The sequence below is a fragment of the Atractosteus spatula genome, chromosome 23 (genome assembly GCF_055471065.1).
Source record: "Atractosteus spatula isolate fAtrSpa1 chromosome 23, fAtrSpa1.hap1, whole genome shotgun sequence".
Lineage (NCBI taxonomy): Eukaryota > Metazoa > Chordata > Actinopteri > Semionotiformes > Lepisosteidae > Atractosteus > Atractosteus spatula.
In genome coordinates, this window is record NC_142728.1 from 1,341,565 (window position 1) to 1,365,922 (window position 24,358).

At 48.0% G+C, this 24,358-nt stretch overlaps 1 protein-coding gene across 2 annotated transcripts; it reads right to left on the minus strand.

Annotated features, from left to right (window-relative positions):
* Positions 1-367: 367 nt before the first annotated feature.
* Positions 368-23,790, minus strand: LOC148816027 (gelsolin-like). Of its 2 annotated transcripts, XM_088940267.1 has the most exons (18): positions 23,250-23,790; positions 13,541-13,734; positions 12,687-12,841; positions 12,071-12,232; positions 11,783-11,932; positions 11,436-11,525; positions 10,902-11,034; positions 10,404-10,492; positions 9,871-10,086; positions 9,610-9,743; positions 9,077-9,167; positions 8,817-8,843; positions 5,650-5,820; positions 5,233-5,407; positions 4,211-4,332; positions 2,386-2,463; positions 2,015-2,075; positions 368-1,318 (listed from the first exon to the last, which is right to left on the minus strand). In XM_088940267.1, exons 2-18 carry the CDS (start codon positions 13,731-13,733, stop codon positions 1,149-1,151), a joined length of 2,217 nt encoding a protein of 738 aa, XP_088796393.1. In that variant the 5' UTR covers position 13,734; positions 23,250-23,790; the 3' UTR covers positions 368-1,148. The 2 variants fall into 2 exon arrangements, with proteins under 2 accessions (XP_088796393.1, XP_088796394.1); XM_088940268.1 differs by lacking the exon at positions 8,817-8,843.
* Positions 23,791-24,358: the final 568 nt, after the last annotated feature.

Genomic DNA, 24,358 nt, shown 5'->3' on the forward strand with positions numbered 1-24,358 from the left:
AGGCTGTCATCTCCTCCTGCACTGCTTTCATTACGAGATACAGGAAATGGGATTTAGTGTTTACACAGTGCTCAGGCCCCAAGTCACATGATCAAGTGTGCAGAGTCTGAAGTGAGCCGCAGTTATACTGGACTACAGGATTTCTTTCACATTGCAGAGCACAGCTACTGCGGCAACCACCACCCAGTCATCACACACAGTTTTAAATTCAGTGCCAGCTGTACCTTACGAATTCTTCAGATATGAAATACCACCAAGCGACAAGAGAACAAAAGATAAAGGTTGTGAAACTGCATTTCTGATTTTTCAAGTGGAACTGAAATAAAAATGTTCAAAACGATTAGAAAAGATTAAGCAGACCAAAGCATTCAGGTTTTCAAAATTTTAATCAGTTTATAAAGAAAGCGCGGATAAGTACATCACATAGGAGGATTGTATGTGCAAATAGCTGGCCCTATAACTAATGCACAGCTGAACGAGTCCAGTGCCTGTCAGACAGAGGGAGCACACAAGAGGAGTCCAGCCTGTTTGTTGTGACAAAACAGGGGCTCTCCATGAACAGTTTTCCTTTCTGCTTTGAATCTGACGACATTATGGCCTTTCCAAAAACCTAAAACCCCACTGCAAGATTTACACTGGTACAAAGTATCCATCAGGCACCAGCAGGATTAAGTGCTTGTGTATTATGTGGTAGCTTTGGTTAATCCTCACTCATCTCATTTCAGGATAACAGTCAATTTTAGCCCTTAATCTGGGAGACAGTTATGACTTTTCCTATGTATTTTGTAGACTCTTAAACCGCAAAAAAGACCCAAAACTATTCTCTTGAGTCATTCATACATCCTTTACAACGAAGATACATGGTCACCCTTTGCAATGTGTATCCTGATAGTCACGCAGTCTTTCTCTTTCAGTCAGAGTTTCTACAACAAACGGATGTATCTTTGAACCCTGGCTACAAAAAGACGGAGGGGTCATTTTGGACTCTCAGCTAAATGAAAAGCAACCTAAACACAGTCCTGTCTAAAGGCATGGCGGGTGGGGGGGGCAGTGGGTGGAGACTGTAGAGTGGAGGCGGAAAAGTTTGACTGCAGCTCCAGGATAAGGCAGCTCTCCGATTGGTCGGGGCGGGGGGCGGAGGTCAGGGGTCACACCTGCAGGTCAGCCATGGCACGCTCCAAGGGGTCGGTGCTCCAGTAGTCGTGACTCCAGCCCAGGAACCAGCCCGTGAAGGTCGGGGGCTCGAACCCTTGTCTGATCTTCACGATGGGCGTGCGAGGGTCCCGGTTGGCAGGGTCAGTCTCGATGTAGCGGGCAGCTGTCGAGAGAGGGACATGGAGTGAGCGAGCCTGAGCCTTCCGTACTGTCGTCCTTCTGAAGGCCACTGTCCCAGATCCTCAGGAAACTGCTAAACGCACTGCTGCTCTCATCACCCATTTAAATCCCTTTTAATGTGCTTAATTTGCCAAATAAGGGTCAGCCAGCAGTCATGCCACCCTGCAGCTCCCAGCTGGCAGCCAACTGGAGCCCAGCAGTGTGAGCCTGGTCAGTACCTGGATGGGGGATCTCCAGGGAAAGCTGAGGCTGCTGCTGGAAGAGGTGTTAGTGGGGCCAGCAGTCTGTGTGGGTCCTAATGTCCCAGTATAGTGACGGGGACAATATACTGTAAAAAGGTGCCGTCCTTGGAACAATACGTAAAACTGAGGTCCTGACTCTCTGTGGTCATTAAAACGCCCAGGGCATTTCTCGAAAAGAGTAGGGATGTTAACCCCGGTGTCCTGGCCAAATTTCCACCTGGTGTTTACCAGTCATGGCCTCCTAATAATCCTCATCTCTGAACTAGCTTCAACACTCTGCTCTCCTCCCCATGACCTGTAAAACGCTTTGAGTGGAGTGTTCAGAAAGGCGCTATACAAATGTAAGGAATTATTGTTACTATTAAATAACCAATACGAGGCAGGATGGGGGAAAAATTGTCATTAAACAACAACAACTGATACAGATATCCCATCACCTGAAGCCATCGCCTCCGTCTTCTCTTCTTCCTGGGCTTCGTCCCCAATCCACACAAAGACCTTCAAGAGGAAGCAGAACAGTTAAACAGCACACATTCACAGAGCAATTCACAAGTGCTGCAGTACTCCACAGCCCCTTTAGAACTGTGGCACCAGGAAGCCCTGATTTTACCTTCAGTTTTTCCTAGCTGCGCTGTCTTCAGCACAGTCAGGAAGTTATCATTCCGACTCGGATCACTGTGGAAAACGCCGCCCGAGTCTCGTTCACGTCACAGCGCAGATCATGAATCGAGCTCGCCTCATTCTATATCGGGTCCCTTTTTTTTGAGCTCCCTGGAATGCGCTTGAAAACCGGAGTCTGGTTTGTTACCTGGTCCCAGGTGTCCAGAATCATAACATCGTCAGTGGCCAGGTCTTCCTGCGTCATCTCCCCTGGCACCTCCTCGATCTGGGGGCAGCAGACACGCACAAACACGGAACATTTACTTGGCATCCCAGCCCACCGCCCTTCACAGTGGCCTCAGTGTGTGGGCTGGGTTTTTGCAGACCTCACTACAGTTTCAGACACTTCGCCAGCACTGGTTTTTTTGGGGGGACTTCCGTCAGTCGAGATATGTCGATAGATTTCAGGTTTGTGGTGGGGCACGAAGTGATCGCGCCCTTTAACTGCACCGGGACCAGTGACCCCCAGTGACTGTGGGAGCTCTGGTACGTCACCGCTGATCCATACCAGTGTGACCTGCGGGTGTTCGGAACCGACACACCAGAGCAGTCATGAGTTTGCTGTATGAACCTTCTGTGGAGTCAGAAAGCAGTCTCACTCAAGGAACTAGCTTTGAGCACTTCTTCCACTTGCATAAAAATGAACGCTTCTTGTAGCGTAGGTGCATGACTGACTAGTCAAAAACAGTCTGTCGCTCTACGGAAAAAGAAACTTAAGAGAGAGCCAGGACTTAAGGAGAGTTGAAGTGAAGTTCAGGGAGAATGTGTGGATGTAACTGGAAATGTGTTCACACCAATAGTAGAAACTGCAGGGATCTTTCAAATCTAAACTTGCTGCTTTTGTAGAATGACTTCGGACCTTATATTCACAACACTGGGGTTTAAGTGACTTGACTGAAGGATCCTAAGACAGTAAGGCAGTGACAAGAACTGATGGGCTCGATTTCCTGTTCTAATCATTAACTTGTCTCATGTTCTTACACAGGGGAGAAACACAGGCTGGCCACTGTCCTGTGGGATATATCCTGAAATGAGGTCACTGTAACAATTAAATTTGTATTGATTCATTCAAAAAGGCCTATACTGATCAACCATTGAAGTCTTCACCCGAGAGATTTATAATGTCTTCTCACCAATCAGGCCCTCCCAGAACAGTGAAGCAGCACTGCTTGTCTTTGAACATGCTTGTGAGGCAGTGATTTCACAATCTATGCACTACCCTTCCTGTGCTGCAACACTCTGTAACCACTCTTCAGTTTTTAACAAATACTATTTCTTACATAGTACTGAGGGTGTTTCATTCAGACATGAGTCTAGAGATTCTTACCCATGATGTATGTTTCTAAGTTTTGAGGCACTTGAAAAAAAATAGAATTTCTTGTAACGGAATTAGAAAATGCAGTGGAGTTATACGGCATTAAAATAAGAGAAAAAACAGACTAAAGGCTGTTCTGTAAAAAGCATGAACCATACGTTCCTCCATTTACTTTTTACTGCAGAAATTACCTTTAAAATATAGCATAAAATGATCTTTCCTATGACAAAAAAAAACATAGGAGACCCCTTTAAGTGTTAGCCTCTTGGACAGTAGTAACGGAAAATAACTATCAATAACCCAGAAAGGGTTTTAAGAAAATGTCAAATGTGGTTTCAATATTGCATCCCCTTAATTTCACAACACAATTTCGAAATTCAAGCTGCGTCATCATCTAACCAGTCTCACAGATGACTAACTGGAAAACACGCTCCTACTCCTGTTGGAAAGCGCTCATCAAAAAGCCCCCTGGTGGGTCTGAAGCACGGTGCACTTCGGGTGAAATGTGTCTTGCTAGGAGTTGCTCTATTTGCTTTCAGAAAGGGAATAAGCCAGGAGACCGCTCTAGATTTATGAAAGCAATCTATCTCAGGGTCTCCCTCATGGCGACAAGTTCTCGAACGGTGCGATAAGAACCGCAAGGCGGGGGAAGACTCACGATGAAGCGCCCGGTCTTGTTGGAGCAGGCGAAGAGCCGGGGTGGGTGAGCCTCCATCTTGTCCTTGAGCCTAGCGGAGGTGCGGTAGTCCGCCTTCCCTCCGAGAGCCGCCCAGAAGTCATCTGCGCCCCCGGGGGGGGGAGAGAGAAGAGGAGGAGGAGGAGGAGGGTGAGGGGGTGCACAGCGTCTAGCAGGATTCTCCCTGCGCTCCTCAGCCGCAGTCATCTGACCACCGGAAGCAGCAGGGGTCTCCCATTATCCCAGGAGACATTCCTACAGGATCAGCTACTGATCAGTCTTAAAGCTGGCCTTGTTATGCACCGTGCTGAGGGGTGAGTTTTAATGCACCATCATGTCTGTGGTGCCCTTACTACAATAGAGCCAGCTTCTGATTCCTTTCAAGCCTCCTCCTATTATAAAGATTTAACCTAAAGAGGTTAGCACTGCAAGCTTATACTACATATTTTTCTTTGTACTTTAAAATCCCTCTGGTTTTAAAACGGTAGCCAAATAAACAGGTCAGTGTTGACTCTGTGCTCTTTTGATACGCCTTTATTTTCCGTTTCCTACCAAGTTTATTCCCAACTGGCAATTCTGAATTGGGAGGAAATTCAGAGGGAAATTATTCTTATTTATTTGGTTGACATCTTACATCTCTACCTTTTTAAAGAACTTGACATTTTATTGAATATCAATAAAATGAATGAGGAGAGGAGAGAATGAGGATGCCTTGCTCAAGGGTACTGCTTGCAGTTTCGAGAAAAACGGAGGCCAATTTAAGAGCAAAATCAGGGATGTAGACATTCGGTTGCACGTTCTGTCAGTGTTTCGTGGGTTTTATCTGTTTTCTAAATAAATGGCGTCTCTACATTGTGTGCAGTCCTGCCTTGTGCCCTGGGCGTCTAACTAGAAACGAGGGCTTTCTGCTGAGCCACAGCCCTTACCAGGACTGGTGAAGGATGAAGATTTAGTGGAGAAAAGAGCAGGGTTAGTCGAGAGCAGCCCAGGCTCCCCAGTCTTACCGGTCTCTCCGCCCTCCGCCAGCTCAGAGGCAGACACTCCCAGAATCCCACACAGCTGCTGGGCTCCCGTCTTCTCCGTGCTGCTGGCCCCCTGTCCGACCCACAGGAAGGAGGCGCCGGGGGTCACCAGGACAAAGGCATCGTTGGAGTTGAGGTTGGAGGCTGTGGTGTCAACCTAGAACGAGAGACCGCGTTGTAGTCCTCTGAAGCGTTGGTGGTCCTGTCTAGTGCTAGGATGCAGCAGACATTCAAAACCCAATCTAGACCTCTGTACTGGCCTGAGCCGTTTAGGTCTGCAGTCCTGGCCAAGCAAAGTTCCCGGCTTCCAGGCCGCAGAGACGATCACAGAGCGCCGGCCCCGTCATTGCAGACTTGATTAAACGATGCAAGATGGAATGGAATCAGAAGAGGACTCACCTCCACGGCCCGGGTGCACCCTGCCGAGCTGGAGCGCACCTGGAAGAGCCGCATCTCGGCGGGCGCCGTCTGCCCCCCCTCGCGGGACGTGCCCCCCTTGTACACCACCATGGGCTGCCCCCCGAAAAGGCTAATGAGGTGCGCCGGCTCCTTGCCCTGGACGACCCGCACCTGCAGCGCAGAGAGGCAGACGGGCAGATGACCGGGGGTGAGGTAAGGAGCACAACACGGGGGGCCGAGACTTAAGGAAAAGGGCTGCCCGGCCCCTGGAGCTGCTAGGTCTCTGCCCTTTGCCAGCTGGTGACAATGGCAAGAACTGACAGGCTCAATTTGCTGTTCTAATCATTAACAGGGTGAATACGTGGACATTTCTGGGAAGTTTGTTCACACCAATAGCACAAACTGCTGGGATCCTTCAACTCCAAGCTAGCAGCTTCTGTAGAATGACTTCGGACCCTATATTCACAACACAGGGTTTTATGCGTCTAGGTGTCTTGAGCAGAGGATCCTAAGGCTGTAAGGCAGTGACAAGAACTGATGGGCTCAATTTCCTGTTCTGATCATTAACTTGTCTCGTGTTCTCACACAGGGGAGAAACGTACAGGCTGGCCACTGTCCTGTGGGATATATCGTGAAATGAGGTCACTGCTCTAGCAGTGGAACTTGTATCGATTCAATCAAAGGCCTATATTGATCACCCATCTCCGTCTTATCACCGATCACCAGAACAGCGAAGCAGCACTGCTGGTCTTTGAGCATCTTTGTGAGGCAGTGATTTCACAATCGGAGCAACATGCAAGATGTGCTGTAACACTATGTAACCACTCTTCTGTTTGTAAGAAAGACTAATTTCTTGCGTAATGCCGAAAGTATTATGTACGGAGCCCAGGGTCTGGACTAGTCTGCTGGCCAGCTGGGATTCCCTAAGCATTAGCCTGCGGTTTGCTGGGGTGTAGGGGGCTACCCCCACAGAAACTGCCAGAACTCGGGGTGCCGACACAGTTGATCCAAACACTCCCATCCCAGCACTCAAAAACATTTAAAAAACCATAACAGACCTGGTGAAAAAAGGCAGACAGCACACTTTCCTCATGCTGGTGTGAGCATCAAAATGGCAGACTGATTCAATTCATTAAACTATCAAAATAATCCTCTAACCTTCAAAACACCCTGGCAATGAACAAACGGCGTGTTCTGGATTTAAAGATTCAGAGCGCATTCTTCTTAACCAGTGCAGTTTGTGATTGAAGTTTAAATGCAAACACTAGATTGATCCTTTCTCAGCTCCCTGTCTGTTGATCAGCCAACTAAAGGCTTGAATAACAAGTTTACTGAAGCATTTGTAGGGATTCTATAAAAGCAGGATACTAGCGTACAGAATATCCCTGTACAAAAAAATCCTTTGCTCTGAGTGGCTCTCCTGTCTGCTGCACTGCTTTTATAGATGTGGTATGTAAAACAAAATACCCAACTCCAGCCACTAGGTGGCAGTGGCGCCCCAGTTACGTGGAAAGCGAGCAGAGATTATGTTGAGCTGGTCTAGAGACAAACCCTTCTGTGGCTCTGGGATATCCTGCCAATTGATACAGGAATGTCTCATCAGCAAACGGCTGGAAAAAAGAGCTGATTCCTCTCTTTCTAAATCCGACTGGCTGGCTTTTTTGTTGCTGTCCATTTTAATGTGTTAATGTACTTTAGCTATAGATCCTTGAGCCTTAATCTCTTGCTACTTCCAGTGTACATCTCTGTAGGGGAACAAAATGACCCGTGAAGCCTACAGAACTGGACAGTGCGGATGACGTTTAACTCTTAGCATGCAAGCCAATTCTGCTGAGCACTCAGTAGATCTATAAGACCTTTTGGCAAGCATTATTAAATAGGAGAAAGTATATATATTAAAACAAATGCATCGCATGCAAACATGTATATTAGTATTTAATCTGTGCGAAACCTGCTTTCTGCAGCACTGTACCAGAGCATATTTCTGCACCTGATATTGTCCCTCCTGGAGTGATCACACTCCTCGTTTCAGAGACAATCCTGAGGCTTGCTTGTGCATCTGTGGAAGGGGTCAGATTTTACACAGCTGGACACCTGGAGATCTCCGTCTGGATGCAGCTGGGTTTCCCTTGCGGTGTCCACTGTGCTGGGTTAGTCGCACTGAGCTGTGAGCTGCACTGAGAGTCATGCAGTGTGCGAAACGCTCAGACACAAATTTGTGTGCAGTGTGTGTAGAACACTTCCAGGGACAGACAGATCCAGGGGTCTGAGCACGAGCTTTATAAAGGGCACTGAAGACAGCAAGAGGAAAAAGAGGTAACAGGCACAGTCTCTCCTATATGGACGTGAGAGCAGGGAGAAAACTCAAGACCAGCTGTACTTCAGCCAGGCTAGTGCTGAGAGGTCCCTGCAGTGGGCACCAGGAAACAATCCCAGCACTGGCTTTGATCTCTCAGCTGTTCTCCCAACAGACACGCCCTGCAATCCACTGTGAGTCACGGAGGAATGTATAAACACAGAGCAAGAGGCAGGAGACTCAAGGTTTCTCTCTGTACAGTCTCTACACAGAGGAGGGCAGCCCTCTGCTTGCTCTCACCCCTGCCATGATCTGACAGCACTGAAAGCACTCCTGCAGTCAGGCGGAGAGCTGATGCCAACAGTCCCTGAATGCTCTAAACTGGTGACTCGGTTTAAAGGGAGACACAGGGTTGCACTGTCTGTTTCCGCCCTGCTGACAGTCATCTTCAGCTGTCCCTAAATCTAAGCAGTGCTGCCCACGAGCGGCGCGCTGGCGGGATGATCTCAGCAGATCAGGACCCGCAGGAGGGCCGCCAGTCCTTACGGACAGCTCTGCCGGGCTTCTCCCGTGATCCAAAACAATCCCCTGCAAGCGGACCGTCGCTGCTCGGGGTCTGGAAAGAATCTGCACGACGGCACCGCTCAAACGCTCGCCCTGGACTCTTGAAAAACACGTGCCCACTCTCTCATGAGCTGGCAAATCAATGCCAGGGCACGCTCTGGCGCTGCCAGAGAACACGCCTGACAGCAGGGCTCAGACAGCACGGGGCCGAGGAAACGGGAGACGAGAGAGAAAAGAACGAGCGAGATCTCTGCCCCGGACTCTTTATAAAGCCACGCAGCCCCTGGAACAGGCAACAGAGAAATACCTGGGTAGTGATACGAGCGCCTTTGACCTGCAAGGACAGAAAAGCACGGGATGAAAGAAGCAGGGGAGAACCAGGAGGGGAGGAAATGACTTGACGAAATCAGCCCCTTCCACAGCACGGAATTCCGTGTGGAAAATCTGTTTTTCCAGCACAAGACCCTGCAAATCCTAGCTGAACCCCTGAATGGTCCCTGGAACTGAAGCCCACCCTGGTAGAAGACAACCACGCCCTCCCCCATCTCTTCCTGCTCGTCTACTTGCCTGCACGGGACCCCCTCCCAGCGCTTCATCCAGCTGGGCCGCCAGGATGGCCGAGGCGCCGATCTCGTCCTGGGAGGATTCGGACCCTTGCCTGCGGAAGACGCACACTTCCTGAGCCTGGGTTTCAATATTCCCACTTCGCTCCCCCCTGCTTGCCACTTGGGTTCCCCGAAGTTTTCTGGAAACGGTTTACTCCCCACATCCTCCAGAAGGAGGAGCTGCGAGATGCTGCGCTACCATGGCGCAGCAGTGAGCCGGTCAGGTCTCGGACACCCAGCACTGCCGGGCCGGGCCTGGGCCGGGATGGGGGACACTGGAGGAAAATGGGTTGCTGCTGTGGGCGGTGTGGGCAGACACTGCGAGGCAGCAATGCTAACCACTGCGGGACCGTGTCACCTGTCTGCTGTGTCATCCATGGGATAAAGTAGGCGATGCACTAATGCATGGATTTCAAATTTTGTAGTCTACGGTGTTCTGCAAACACCAGCCACGCCTGGAGAGAGAGATCTTAAAGCAGAGGAGCGCCGCCTCACCACATGTAAATGATGTGTCCCTGCCGGCCGCCGTGGTTGTAGTTGTACAGGATGATGTAGCTGTCTCCTCCGTAGAACTGCCCGTAGGTGGAGGGGTCCACTGGCACCTTGTCAGAGCCCTCAATCCTCCAGATCTGCGGACGGAAGCAGATACATTTTACAACACGGGGGTGTGCCAATCTCCGTCACCATGCCATGCCACAAAAACACACACAAGCCGACAACAGGAAATTGGTGCCCTGCATGCTGCCCGCGCCTCACCTGTTTCTCGCCCGAGCCGTTGTCCACCATCCCGTGCTGCGCCGCCATGGCGGGCGAGTCGTGCAGCGTGGAGGCGTCGAACGGCACCTTCTCGATCTTGGCGATGCTGTTGGCCACGTAGGCCACGCCCAGGCCCTCCGTCTGGTACAGGTCCCGCCAGTTCTTGAAGAACTGCTTGAACAGAGGCGTCTCCCCCATCTCGGGCAGGATCTGAACCTGACGTACGCACACGGGGGAGGGAACAGGACTCAGTTTGCAGCAGTGAAGGCGAGAAAAAGAACAGCAATCCGAGGATACAAGAAACAGGCTCAACATTTCAGGGCTCGAGCACAGAACAGCTGTTCGGCCGAGACGCACAGCGTGACCAGAGAGAGATACGTTAGAGGTCTCCTCAGGAAGCTGAGTTCCGGCTTCAGTTTGAGATTTTTACTGAACGAACCAGCGGGGGCGGCTGACAGGAATCGAAGGGTTTCGAACAACGCAGTTCCACAGAAGAGCCCCTGTGGGAGGCAGCTGGTCACAGCCGGACTGACCTGGGTGTGCTTGGGATAGCCCATCTTCTTAATGAACTCATCGGCCGTCTTCAGGGCTGCCTTCCTCTCCTCTGTGTTGGCATCCTTACCTATCGGGAAAGGGTCTTAAGTCATTCCCAGCCGCGGACAGGTCTTCCCACCAGCGAGACGATCAGGACCCATTCCCTGAAGGAGCCGTAAGGTTCTGGTTCCCACAGGGAGACCCTAACATCTGAGCCTGGCAAGAATCTCTCATGGGACGCGTCAACATGTCCACGTCCTTCTCCAGACTGCAAATGCATTCAGGCAGAAAAACACAAACTGGCAAGCAAACATTCGATTCCCTCTGCTTTCTCATTAGAAGGGGTACTTTGAAGGAGATGAAAGCTGAAACTGAATTCTCACAAAATCTTTTTAAAAAAAAAAAACAACCCTGAACACATCAGCAGTAACTGGAGCTGGTTCAGACACGGTTCGTTCTTGCCGAAGCCCGCTTCCCTCTCTCCGGCCCGGACTGACCTTTCCAGACGAAGATCTTGCCGTCGGAGCCGTGGTCCAGGATGAAGCAGTCACCTGACTCCAGGGAGCTCTGGGAGAAGGGGTTCTCGGCAGCCACGAGGGCGACGGCCATATTCCCACTGGCGTTGGACACCTGCGGGGGGAGACACCCTTCAGCACCAGGCGAGAGCAGGGTTCCCCACATGCCAGGTTTTTAGTTTGAGGGAAGGGGCAGCTTCTGCCTCTCAGCTAATGTGGAGAAAATGGCTTTTCTTAATCGCAATCGATTAGCAGCAGTGGTTTAGGCCAATCTGTCGTCCCATTATGAGGCATTTAAGTAGTGAAATTTCACCTTATTCTTGTTAAAACAGGGCAGATATATGTAACTATAAAGCTGATGTTTTGCTATAGCCTCTTTATAACCCATTTTATTTACGACTGCCAATCATGCCTTCTCTTCAGGCTCCCACAAGTGGGCAGCTCTGTCAGTAGCAGGACGTCTGTCTTAAGAAGGCAGGGCGTTCTGCCCGTGTCGGTGGCTGTCTTCACTCTCACCTTGTACAGCTTCGCCATCTTCCTGTTTGATGCATCGGCTTTGAGGTCGTCAGCACCTCCTTCGGGCAGATCTGGCTTCGGTCCCAGAACCTGAGACGGGACAAAACAAGACTTCATCTTGTCCCCCTCTTCTCCGGCTGTCAGTGCTACAGTGGCGAAGGCTCATCATCTACAGACAGCGTTCCGCCCCTCGCGTTGGACCCATCCCCAGTCACAATCATCGGCTTTGGGGCTTTTCCTTCGATTCAGTAATCGATACCGAACCGTCTGAGGCGTGAACTGAAGAAAGCCACCCCAGATCAAACTCCATGAGGAGAACTACCCGCCTGCGCCTCACCGCGCCTCACCTCCAGCATCTTCTCGCGCTCCGCTCCCTCATTGCACACGTAGACCTGGGCCCGCCCGCTGCGCTCGTTGTCACGGATGCCCTTGGCCACCTGGGTGGCCTTCAGCTTCTCGAATTTGTTGCTGTTGGAGCCACACCACTGGTAGACCTCCTAGAGCAGGGAGAGAGGGAGGACTCGTCAGTACAGCCAGCAGCAAGAGAAGCCCTGCTCTGCTCTGGATTGCGGGCTCCAGCTGTACACGTCGTCTTCCCCCTCACAGAACAACAGCAGCCGTCACCGGCTCCTTACACTGCCCAGGTCCAGGATGAAGCAGTCTCCCTGGTTGAAGCTGTCCCAGCTGACCGGTACTTCCGTCGCCCTGATGACACGTCGACCCTTCACCTGCAGCAAGCGGTGGACGTTGACCTCATTGGTCACCACGTGCCTGAACCCAGAAGCCACGCCCCCTTTCTGGAACGGGACAGAAAGAGGCAATTAATCAAGATTTGTCCACCAGCATGCGCTCTGCCGTTTCCCGAAATTCATCAGCATTTCAAATCAGACGCCACCTCCATTGTACCGACACGAATCACAGGCGAGAAGCTGATGAGCGGGCTGGCTTGCTGGCCACCTGGGGTTCAATTCCTGGGGTCCTCTGTGTGGAGTCTGCATGTTCTCCTCGTATTTGCATGGGTTTTCCTCTGGGGGCTCTGGTTTCCTCCCATAGCCCAGAGGCCTACTGGTAGGTTAACTGACTGCTGGGAAAACTGGCCCTGGTGTGAGTGTGCGTGTCTGTGTGCATCCTGCCTCATGCCCACTGCTTGCTGGGACAGGCTCCGGCTCCCCCGCGCCCTGTCCTGGATCAAGTGGTGAGGAAACGGACAGAAACCCCATGGCCACACATTCAGAGGGCTCAGTTCCTCACCATGTATTTAATGCCGGATTTGAAATACCCCAGGAAGGCGCGGGACTCGAACCCCTGCACCTCCCGGTACTGGATGGGTTTGCCACCCAGGTAGTCGTCCATCTGCACCGTGAAGATGGCCGCCGCCCCGCTCTCGTCCTGCGTGCAGAAGTCCCCTGGAACAGTGCAGCGAGACACAGGACTCAGCAAAGGTCAACACCCCGAGGGCCATCCCAGACAGACGTCTTGTTCTTGACCGACACTTTCAAGAATGAGAGCTGGTCAGGGTGGGTTACGTGTTTCTGCTCAACCATAGTCAGGTGTGCTCCACCTCGCTCCGATTTTACACAGAGCTTCGCCATCCTACCACAAACTGTTCCATTACAATAGCCATCAAGTGGACTGAGATAATTACACATCTGCAGCAGAGAGGAGCTGCATGAATATTTGCTGCAGCTTCTCATGAATCATGACTGAATGCTGCCAACACTCGCCTGCGATGCCAACAAAAAGCGTTTCAACTCTTTTTCCAGAGCCCAATGATGTTTTCCCTACAGATACTAATTTTAACTCTGCTTGCAGATCACGTTGGAACGTTTCTGCGGTGAAATGTCTGCTGCACAACCTGGATTTATTCGCTCGTCCATCACATTACGTCAGTCATTACAGGGACTAGTGAGCAGGAAGGGCCGCATCACGTCGCCAATTCGTGGGAACTCGAACGCGCGTTTACGACAACACGGCGACTCACAAAGTTCACGCTTTTGCCCTTCACTCGAAATTTGTAAAATTCTAGGATAGCATCAATTAATTTATTTTGCTACCGAGACACAACAACCGGTCTGGTACCCAGGGCCTCTGCAGCGCAGCCTCACCGAGCCAGAAGTGCAGGTCATACTGCAGTTGGCCAGAGCGCTGCTTGATGGTGTTGAGGACGACGTACGCGTCGCCGGTGTAGAAATCCCCGTACAGGTTCGCCGGCACCGGCACCAGGTCCATCTTCTCGATCCTCCACACCTGCAGGCCCGCCTCCTGACCGGCCCGCTCGAACTCCGGGTGATACACCATCCTGTCGAGAAGCACAGACCGCTGTCAGCCCCGCTCACGGGCTCCCTCTCCTTTCAGTGTGGTCCAGACCACTAACTCTTACCTTAGAATCCACAGCGCAGGACATAAAAAGAAAAACACACAACAGTGGACTTCGTGTAGAACTAAGGAGGACACATTTTTAACTAACACATGTACAATTAACTATAGAACACATTAATTTAGAAGTAACTATTTACTGACACCATATGGGTTGTGGGAGTGAATACACCTTTGGGATAAATGCATTTCTCTGCAGCCAATCAGAGGCTGCCATGTTTTTAACTGCAGGGCCGCTCCCAGAATCCCCTGCTCGGGTGTCGGGGCCAACTTTCATTAGAACATTTCAAGTTCCTGCAATCTCATACAGCCAAAAGCACGACTCTAGTGTACCAGCTCGTTACATAATTAATGTGGAAATTGTTTTTGGAAACAAAACTATAATAGGAGCCCATTTTAACTAGTCCACAAATCTTAATTTCTTGTGTGCCCTGTTTAAAATTGAAATGCTGTGGCATTCTGTAATGCCGAAGCTGCCGAATTTATTTTCCCCTGGATGATTGCGATCTAACTTGTGGCACGTCTACAAAATTCTCAGTTTCTGCACATTTTAAGAGCCGGTTTTTTGATACGGTATCAAAGTTCACCTTAACATCTCCAATAGTACGGGAAGAGAATTACTGCACATTTGAATTTACCGATATTGTCTGGAGTCTGCAAAGCACTGCTGAGAGGGACAGGTGTTTAAATCATTTAATGACAGTGTCTGGAAGGGAACAGTGGAACAGGTCTGTTCTGCAGTACTGCGGTACTTCACAAAACAGCCCGAAAATAAACATGCTAGCTTATTATTCAAAAAAAGAGCCTCAGGAGGATCTGTGCACACTTTACATAGCACTGTTCTCCTCAATGTCCCTATACTTCTCACTGTAAGACAATGCTCCAATGGCTCCTGTTTTTAGGACCAAAGTCATTATCTATCGTCTTGTCTGATGAACTAGAACTGTATCGTACATAGGAAACTATGTGCAAGGGCAGAAGGAGTCACCCAGCCCAGCCGCTTTTTTCAACCGTGTTTTCAGAGTCACAGTTTGAGTTCACACACACACACACACACACACACCCAGCAGTAAACCCACAGGTTAGTTAAATGCCAGCTAACAATAGCCTATTGGTCTGGAGGCAAAATAGGGAAAGGTTACAAATTTAAAAGCAGACATTGGGCCCAAGCTGGTAGTCTGGGGGGTTTTTGAAAAGCAATTGTAAAGTTGCTGTTGCTTTAAAAGCCCAGAGTCTGGGCCTGTGCCACCCGGCTGGGAAGTCTGTTCCAGAAAAACCACACCTCCAGTGTGGAAAGAAGTGCTTCTTGTCCTCCTTCCCAGACGTGTTCCTTAGGAGTTTCCAGGAGAGGCGTTTCACCGCTGAGACTGAGGTAGTCGCCTACAGCTGGCCTTGTGTATAACCTGATACACTTGGGTCAACTATTAACCTCTTTTGCTCTGGACTGAAGAGATTCAGTTCATTAACTGGTCTAGGGTCTGACAATCCTCCGAGACCAGGAGCCACTCACTGGGCTCTTAATTCTTTCCAAGGCTGGAACACCCCTACAGCTGAACTACCGAACGCAATCATGCAAACGAGCTCCTGGTAACACGCTGTTAATCTTGGATGCTAAATCCATTTTAAAATACAGAATATTTTGATATATATTTTCAAGCACTGTTTCCTCTTTTTATGGTTTCCCCAGGTGGTCTTGAGGGGGACAAGGAACACCCTCCGTCAGCCCCCGACCTCTCTCCTCCCTGGTGTCCTGTGGCTCTGAAGCGCCGTGTCATGTGCAGTGTTTTATTCAGGGCTGTACTTTACAACTTTAAGCTTCAGCCGCTCGGTTTCTGCCCAAGCCGTGGCTTTGTTCGTTTTTACATCCTTCTACTTTCATAACGCACGTGAATTTGGTGGCAAACGAGAAGCAGACCTAGCTGACTAAACTAGCAGCGAGTTCCTGTGGTGCACCACTGCTGCACAGAGAGCAGCCCGATGACAAGTCCCGCCATCGCGGTTTCCTGCTCCTCGCCCAGAGCTTGCTCTTCATCACCACCACCACCGACTGCACAGCGCAGGACCTCAGACGTGCAGGCAGGTAGGCAGGTAGGCAGGCTTCTGTTCTGTTGGGGGTCATTTGCACGAGCAAACACACTCATGATTTTCAGATATCAATGCAATGTTTCATCTATTTACTACGAGAACATTATCATTATCGGATAATAATACAAATTGCATATATTAATCTTTATAAGGGATGGAATGAGTGTAGTGAGGACATACCTCAGTTATAATGTAAGTGGATTAATATTCACAAAAACTCCATAAATGACTAACTACATTGCACCACACCTGTAACCTGAGTTACTGCTACTGTGAAGGACTGTCTTCCATGCGGGAGGGTTACATTTACACAATAGTCTATAAGCTGCCAGCATTCCTTTGCCATTACCTGAATTCTCTAAGGAGAGTGGATCTCAGTTTTCAGGGATACTAAGAAAAATGATGAGTTAAAGCAAATTAAAAATGTGGCTGTTTGTTAAAAACAACATTTTCTACTTTGAAAGCCAGCAGTTTACAGTTCTAAATGGAACTGTCCCTTCTGGCTGTCCTCTGACTCAGCCTGACGTCAGCACAGACAGATTCCCCCATCCCACAGGCTGCTGTATAAATAGCCAGAGTCACCTGACCCCCGCAGGGGTGAGGCGTATACAGCTCATCGGTAGAGGAAAATGAGAGAACGCAGCTCAAAACGAGCCATGCACAGTAATCTCCCAGCGAATGACTCGGCCTTCCTGGTTTCCAAAACATGATCCCTCTTCCCCTGCCCTCCAAACAAACAGTGACTAAGACCTGGTTCTCCTTTGCAGGCAGGTCTGCAAAAAAGGGGAATCAAGAGACAAATCCTGGATCCTAATTTGGGTTACTGAGATGGGCCACATGGCCCTGACAATGAAAACAGTCACAATGGGCGACTTATGAAAAACACACTATTTACATCTATTTTGGACAATGTAGGGAAGCCGTTAAAAAGGCAAACAAAATGTTATGATATGTACTTAAAAGCATAGAATTAAATCTATGACACACAAGAAAGGTCTCATTTTGAAAACTGCATAGTTTTGGCCACTCTTGTCTTGTGGTTCTAGAAAAACATACTGCTGCTGCTCTGGCATCGCCCCACAAAAGAACAAGCAGATACATCCCAGGGCTCAAAGGAAACCCTACCCTGAAAGGGCTGAAGGAATTCGTCATCTTGAACAGAAAGGCATGCAAGGGGAACTGACAAGTATTCCAAATCCTCAAAGACACCTGAAACCCCTTCGGTCACTTCTTTACTCGAAGGGTTGTAGGTGTCTGGAAAAGGCTACCCAGCTGTTGAAGCTGATCCAGCTGGTTCTTTAAAGAAACCAGGGTTTGAGATCCTTGGGCTTTCCAGCGCCTTGCTTAAAGGCGTTTTCTTGCTTTTGCTCCGTGCTCTAAGCATACTGTACATGCTCAAGGATGCGTCTTTTTAGAGAGCAGACAAGTGAATCCCCCCAGGTATTCTGACTGAACTGGTTCATAAAAGCAGGTTTCTCACAGCTGCGTTCACATGCAGCCAGCAAAGCTCCACCTAAGGCACACCTACTATTTAAAAGATGAAACTGTTCATTGCACCAAACCTTTAAACCGTGCAGGGAACATACTGCTTCTTCTCCAACACCTCAGGCAATGTTTAAAGCTCAAATGTAAAAAGACACCATTAGCTTAGAAGGAATTTAAGCTAGTGTCAAATACAGGGATACATTTAGGGCTGAAAGTTCACTGTGCTGTTCTTTTACCAATTATAAAAAACACTGATACCCAGGAACCACCTTTTCCCCTGGGGATAAGAAGTTCCATGGAAAAGATATTGCATATGTATGCATTTTAATACAGAAATAGGAGAGATCTGTGTAACTATGAAGGTTATCTCTGGTCTGGGAGGCAGAGATAGAGATGCTAGAATACCAAAAAAAAATCACTAAAAGCAAAGGTGTTTTCGCTTAGCAAGTTAAGTTTAGAAGAAGCTAAATTTGGTCATGCTTATTATGTGATCTGTAGCTTTTAATCACGGGAGAATAACTACACCAGTGATTAACACTACAGCACTGATTACAACTTTTCCAAGCCCTGGCCTTTAGATTTGGCATTAACTAGGAATGGTGAAGAAACATATCAAACATATAAGCCTTTGTCTAAATAATAAAGATATTCAGCATTTAACAGCATTGAAGCTGTGCACATTTTTCTAAACCATGTTTCCTGAAAACCAAGAAGACACATCTTCAACTCAAAATTAAGATCTGCCCAGCTGGAGGTGCCTTTCACACAAGAACGGGGCTAAGTGCACAGTGCAGGGTTTCAGCCACAAAGACACTACAGGCAATTTCGATGTTTTTAAAAGTAAATGCTAAAAACAAATTAACATATTCACCTTTATTTTAAAGAGAGCTACCCGATGATTTGCCTCCATTTCTTTTTTGCAAAGTTATAAGAGGTTTCATGAAGCTCACAGGCATTTCTTCCCCATCTGCCTACCTTATAGTTACTTCTATCCAAATTACTGTTTGTACAGAGCAGTAGTCGTGGTATGACTCTGAACTCAGGAAGGTCAAATTGTAACTGGAAAGATCTGGAGTTGTGTACCCTGAGTCGGGGATCTGAAAAACACTTGAATAGAAAGCTAACTGTCGAGGGGTAAGATACTCTATCATACAAGGGGTTTACACACTGCTGACAGAACCTGCAGCAAGAGAAAGGAAGACGTACAAAACTGAAAACGGTTCTTTAGAAGGACAGTTAAACAGAGGCAGGGAATACATATTTTAATCTACAATTCTAGATTTGTTTCAGATCCATTAATCACACGTTTCGAGCCCCACAAAAAAAAAGTGCCTGCAAATGTGACATCTTTCAGAGCACAACGCAAGGCACACAGAAAACCTCCTCAAACCAGGTTCCTGCAAGCCAGCCCACACACACAGCTGCAATCCCATACTGTTCAGGATGAGGAGCGAACTGGTCACCAGACGCTTAACCAGACTGGGCTTCACGCTTTGATCTACAGTCTGTGCGGATGAGAGACAGCAGGATCTCTCATTAGTGACTCAGCCTCTCCACTTAAACATTTCATCTCTACAACATGCACAGGACTCCAGACTCACCGCCTTTCTGCCAAGACCCTTTCAGCTATTGTGGTGCATTATGACAATGCAGACCACTGACATTCTGACAGATTCTCCAACCACCCCCCCCCCAGCATTTCCACCTACCATCCCTTCTACAATCACATAAATTAAGTTACAGAAAGCCTAATACTGAATTACTTTGACTACTTTATTTACTTCCAAGCTTACTTTTTTTATCGCTCAGGCAAGAGTTCTGAAGCGCAGAGAAAATGAATTAGCAGTGTGGCCCTCCTGCATTCTCACCATAGCCTTCAAGAACTCTAGCTGAATTCCAGTATTACAGTAGCATCACCAGGCTCTTCATAAAAATCACCCTAACTACTACAAAGGCACGGTGTCACTATCCTGTGCATCACATTGATCGCATCCAGGTTGTGTTGCAATTACACTGGGTGAATAAAAAAATAAGGAAGTGGCACCCAGAGATGTCAGGCACCACCCAGAGCTACCACAGTTCCCAGAATATCGACAGAAGCCCAAGCTCAGGCCTGCGGTATCTCTAAAATCTTTAGAAAGCAGAACGCTCTCATCCATAAAACTGTCAATGGCGTTAGTCACTGTGTACACACGCAAGGTGCCGTGTGTCGTTTCAGAGCTCAGACATTGAGGCGCACAGAGCAAATGGGGGCATAAGCAGCAGGAGCGTACGCACAGATCTAGGGCCTGTTTCACTAGCTAGTTTTTTTTTCCCCCTCCAGTTTTGGCAGAACAAAGTTTTCCGCTCAGCAACAGATGGGCGATGTCCAGAGCTCTGCAGCCCAACGGGCTGTTTCGCAGACTTACACCTTGGGCTCAACTCGGTAGCGTCGAAGAACGCTCCTCATCCGACGGGATTCGCAGAACAAACGTCGACATTTCAGTCAATTTAACCTCAGCCAAAAGACAGAAAGGCCAGGACTTGACAAAAACCAGTAAACACGGTAACAGTGCGTTTCTGGTGCTGGGAATGCTGGGGGGGGGGGATTTAAAGCCCCTATGCTGACACACACAAGCCCATTGATCGAATCAAAGCACCACACAGACGCTGAAGCACGATGGGATTAGCTGGAGACATTCTTCTAGGCTGACAGCTGCTACACCCACAGCTGACCATAGAGGCGACAGTTTTCATCTGTCTTTGTGAGAAACACACCCAGTTTGGCAGACTGGCCACGTGCCAGCCTCAAAGGGGTAGCCAGGATATACAGATCTGCCAGGATAAAATGCACATCCGTGCGGCAGCCATGCAGGAAAACAGCAACCCACAGCCAGTCACACTGGTGGGGGGAGGAGTGGAATTCATGACACCTTGGATATATTAAAAACCCACATGTGCACTTATACATATCCTCCATTACAGGGTATTTAAGAATCCACTCAGCCACTGACCATTGTCCACAGTGTACGTCACACCTCTCCTACCGTGTTCCATTCATCATGCACAATATATTAGAATAATAATAAACATTATTGTATATGGCGCCTTTAAAGGTGGCTTCTCAAAGCGCTTTACAGAACAACAACAATTAAAAAATACACAAGATATGCATAGTGAGAGGAGACAGTAGATGGGAGTATTGAATACAGCAGGAGCAGAGGGGTAAAGAACAGAACCAATGAAGTAAAGACTCTTCTGAAGAAGACTGCTTTGAGTCTAGAAACTATATATAGTTAATACTATATCGCTAACATGTACTTACTGTACTTATAACTGTACAGCTTACAAATACTAAAAACATTTTAGCTATATAGTAAAGGAACAAGTAAAGGTTTATTCCCTGCTGAAAAGAGAAGAAAGAAAACACAGCCAAAACGTTGCTCTTCTCTTTTCAGCTGGGAATACACCTTTACTTGTTCCTTTGCAGCCTACGCATGCTGATGCTGCTGCCCACCTGAACTACTTTAGCTATACAGTTATTTGTATGACCTCTCTCCCAGTTTCCCCCTGTCATCTGTACCATAACGAAGCTTCCCAAGATCACAGTGCCCATCGATGGGTTTTTTCCCCATTTCTTTTTGTACCGCCTACACTGTCGATGTGCACAGTTTATGGAACCTGAAATACGAGCTTGTCTTTTTTCCCCCCCTCATTTACTCCTGCGGAAGGTGTGTCAAAAACTGTTTGCACTTGCTCCAGGAAATGGTTTACTCCTCTGAGTGGAAGCAGCTATGCAGCTAGGTCAGAGTGTTATCGGTTTTCTGAGCACACGCCTTGCTCAGGCCAGGCGTGCTCACTGTCACGGCCACTAGCATGTCTCTTGCTACTCCTGTAGGAGATTCATCACCTTCATCACAGCACCTGAACAGACTGACCCCCCTCCTCCTCCACAGTAGCTCCTGCAGTACGCACTGTTTGACAGGGCGCTCAATGTGATTTCTGCCTCTGCTGAACTGCAAAAAAAAAAAGGCATTTCCTTTTTTTCTATTCTTTGTGATCCAGTATGAATCCCAAAATAACTGCTGGAGGACTCACGCCGTAACATTCGGTAGGGTTTATGACTCAGGCTGTGTGTTTTCCTGTGCAACAGCTCACTAACTTGTTTTAACTTGAGGGAAATCACTGTAACTAATGCCGTTACTTCCTGCCATCGCTAAACACTACGGTCAAAAAAAGTGGCCTGTGTTTGCTTGTGTGTGCATTTCCATGGTTACCAAACGAATCACTATGGAAAATATGTAGTATGTTTCAAACATAGCATCTATGAGCATTTTTTTTTTAAAAAAAAAACCTGACTCATCTGCCTTATTAACACAATGCTGGCTCTAGATTCTTAGATTATCGATGTATACTCCAACACAGCTTTTCTCACTTGGCCTCTTTAAACAGGGAGAAGTTTTTTAGCGTTATGCTGGTGGCTCAGGCCTAGTAATTTAAGGGGATTCTACAAAGCTTCAGAAGGCGTAAATGACCAGACCCGAGAAAGACACGCACTGCTAATACACTGCTTTAGGACAGGACAATCCCATGCAAACTACAGGAAGAAAGTGCCGGTACTGTACTTCATTCACCACCAGGTGTTGGAACTCATCAGGCATTTTCTACACTTTAGCACCCGAGTATCGCAGAATAACGAGGTTTTCTAGAACTCGTGGTCTAGAAGTCGGAATGCGTGCTACTCAATTATTTTAGTTTTGTATGGACTTTGATAAGGAACCATTAACAGGTTTGCTGTGAACAAAACTCCCGCAGTACGGCGTGCAATAAGCCTTTATATCGGCAGGTAACTCGATGGAGAAATACCCACCGAGAGAGTATACAATTCCGTGCTCAAGGGTACAGACTGTAGTGCCCCACCTGGGGTTAGCTCACTTTATCTGGACGAAGGCAACAGAAAGGTAAACGGCTAGAGCAGTAAACTACAACATACACAGTTTATATTCATGTTGCAATGTTTTATAAACTTCAATCTACAGTTTATATTTTTTTCGCGAAGTTACAAAACTGGCACGCGTGTCAGATCTTTATATTACGACTTCCGCACAGTAATAAAGTGCATCTCGTATGCAAACAACTCTTACCCTCAAGAATATTCCGGATTGAAACTGCTGGTACTGTTTTTCCCCCCTACTTTGGGCTTAATGCGAGTTTGTTACGGCCCATATATGGGAATATTTGCGCCCTGCTTTCAAAACAGTAGATCCTGCAAGTTTTTGTCCCCTGTGGGTTCAAAAAGCTGTTCAGATTAGAGGAGACAGATCAACCACAGATGCTGGAAACAAACTGCACTACAGATTGTTCCATACATTTATGAAAATACTACACGATGCAATCGAGTAAGTAAGTATGCGTGGATTTTTTAAAGGCAAACTTGAAGCATTTTAAACCACGAACAAAACATATAGCGCCTCCTTTAAAATTCTATTAGATAAAACTTCTTAATTGCATTTCAGAACAAAAATCAGTCTCGATCAAAAGTAGGCGTTTGCCGAGACGTACTGATTTCTCTTGATGGAAATGAACTCGCCACCGATTTAAAAAAAACTGAATCTGTGGAGCTATAATTCTCGGGATAGCCTTGGACTTTAACAAAGGCAGGAACAGACTTCAACCCAAATCGGGTATCGAAAAAACGACCAATAACTCGTATCTCAACAACACTATGAGGCTACTGTTCCAACACGGATTTCATGGGTTTTTTTTTTAATTGCACGGTTCTTGCTGCAAATAAGATTTGATTTATCCAGACAAGAAGATTATTTTATTTTTTTTACGAAACAAAAGACGTGCTATGCGCGCAAATCCCCGGTAAGACGTCATCGTTACCTGAAATGCAGTGGGGCTGTCGGTCAGCGTCGGGATCTTTGGGAGAGAAATCGCCTTCCTGCTACACGGCTAGAAATCTCTGGGCACGTCTGGTGCGTCTGGCCGGGGCGACGCCCTTTTGAGAGTCTGTGCGCTCCGAGCCCTGTGCCCACCCCTCGCCGGCTCCCAGGCCGCCGCAGGACGAAAATAGCTCGCTTAATCGCGCAGGTCCTCGCTGCAGTCGAGACAGAGGCTCACAGACGCACGGTGCTCGTACAGTGCAAGAGTCAGGGTCCCCTTTCCCCCCCCACAATAGAAACAGAAAAGGCTTGCCTGCCCCCTGATTCCAAAAGTGTGCTCCCCCGTATGGATGAGTGCGCACACATGAAAGCTTCGTAAAACAGATGGCGTCTCCTTTATATTGAAATCAAATTAGGCGATTTTGATGAACGTGTTGAATACCACGATACATACCTGGGGTTTTTTTATTGTTTTTCTACATAGATCATTGTGCCTGCAACTGTAAAAAAAACAACTAAGCACTGTTAGCTTCGACTGATCCGGTCATTAAGCGTCACGTCCGGATTTTTCACCACATCCACCCTTATCTAGAATTGACAAAGGCAGAAGTCTTCCAATGTCATAGAGGCGTCTTCTTTCAAGAAATCTTTTTTTTTTCACAGCTTCCGAAGTTTTATTCTGAAGTTGTTGGGGTTTTTTTTCACCACACCACAGTGGCTTTTCAAACAGATCTTGCACACTTTACGAAATAAAGGCATTTTGTTGCGATTACTGTTTACAAACAAAAAAGATCAAATGATTCAATCTAGGCGAAAAAAGGCCAGACCGGTATAAGAAGCACGCCCATGTTTTGCTGATATACTGTATGTGATGATTAAGGCGGAACAGGGGCACAGTGATGAGCGCTGCCGGGTTCAGTTCCTGGGGTGCTGTCTGTGTGGAGTTTGTATGGTCTCCCCTTTTTCGTGTGAGTTTCCTCTGGGTGCCCCGGTTTCCTTCTGCAGACAGAATATATACACTCGTGGGTTAATGGGATTCTGGGGAAATTCTGTGTGTGTGTGTTTGTGTCTGTCTGCCCTGTGATGGACTGGCATCCTGTCCAGGGTGTA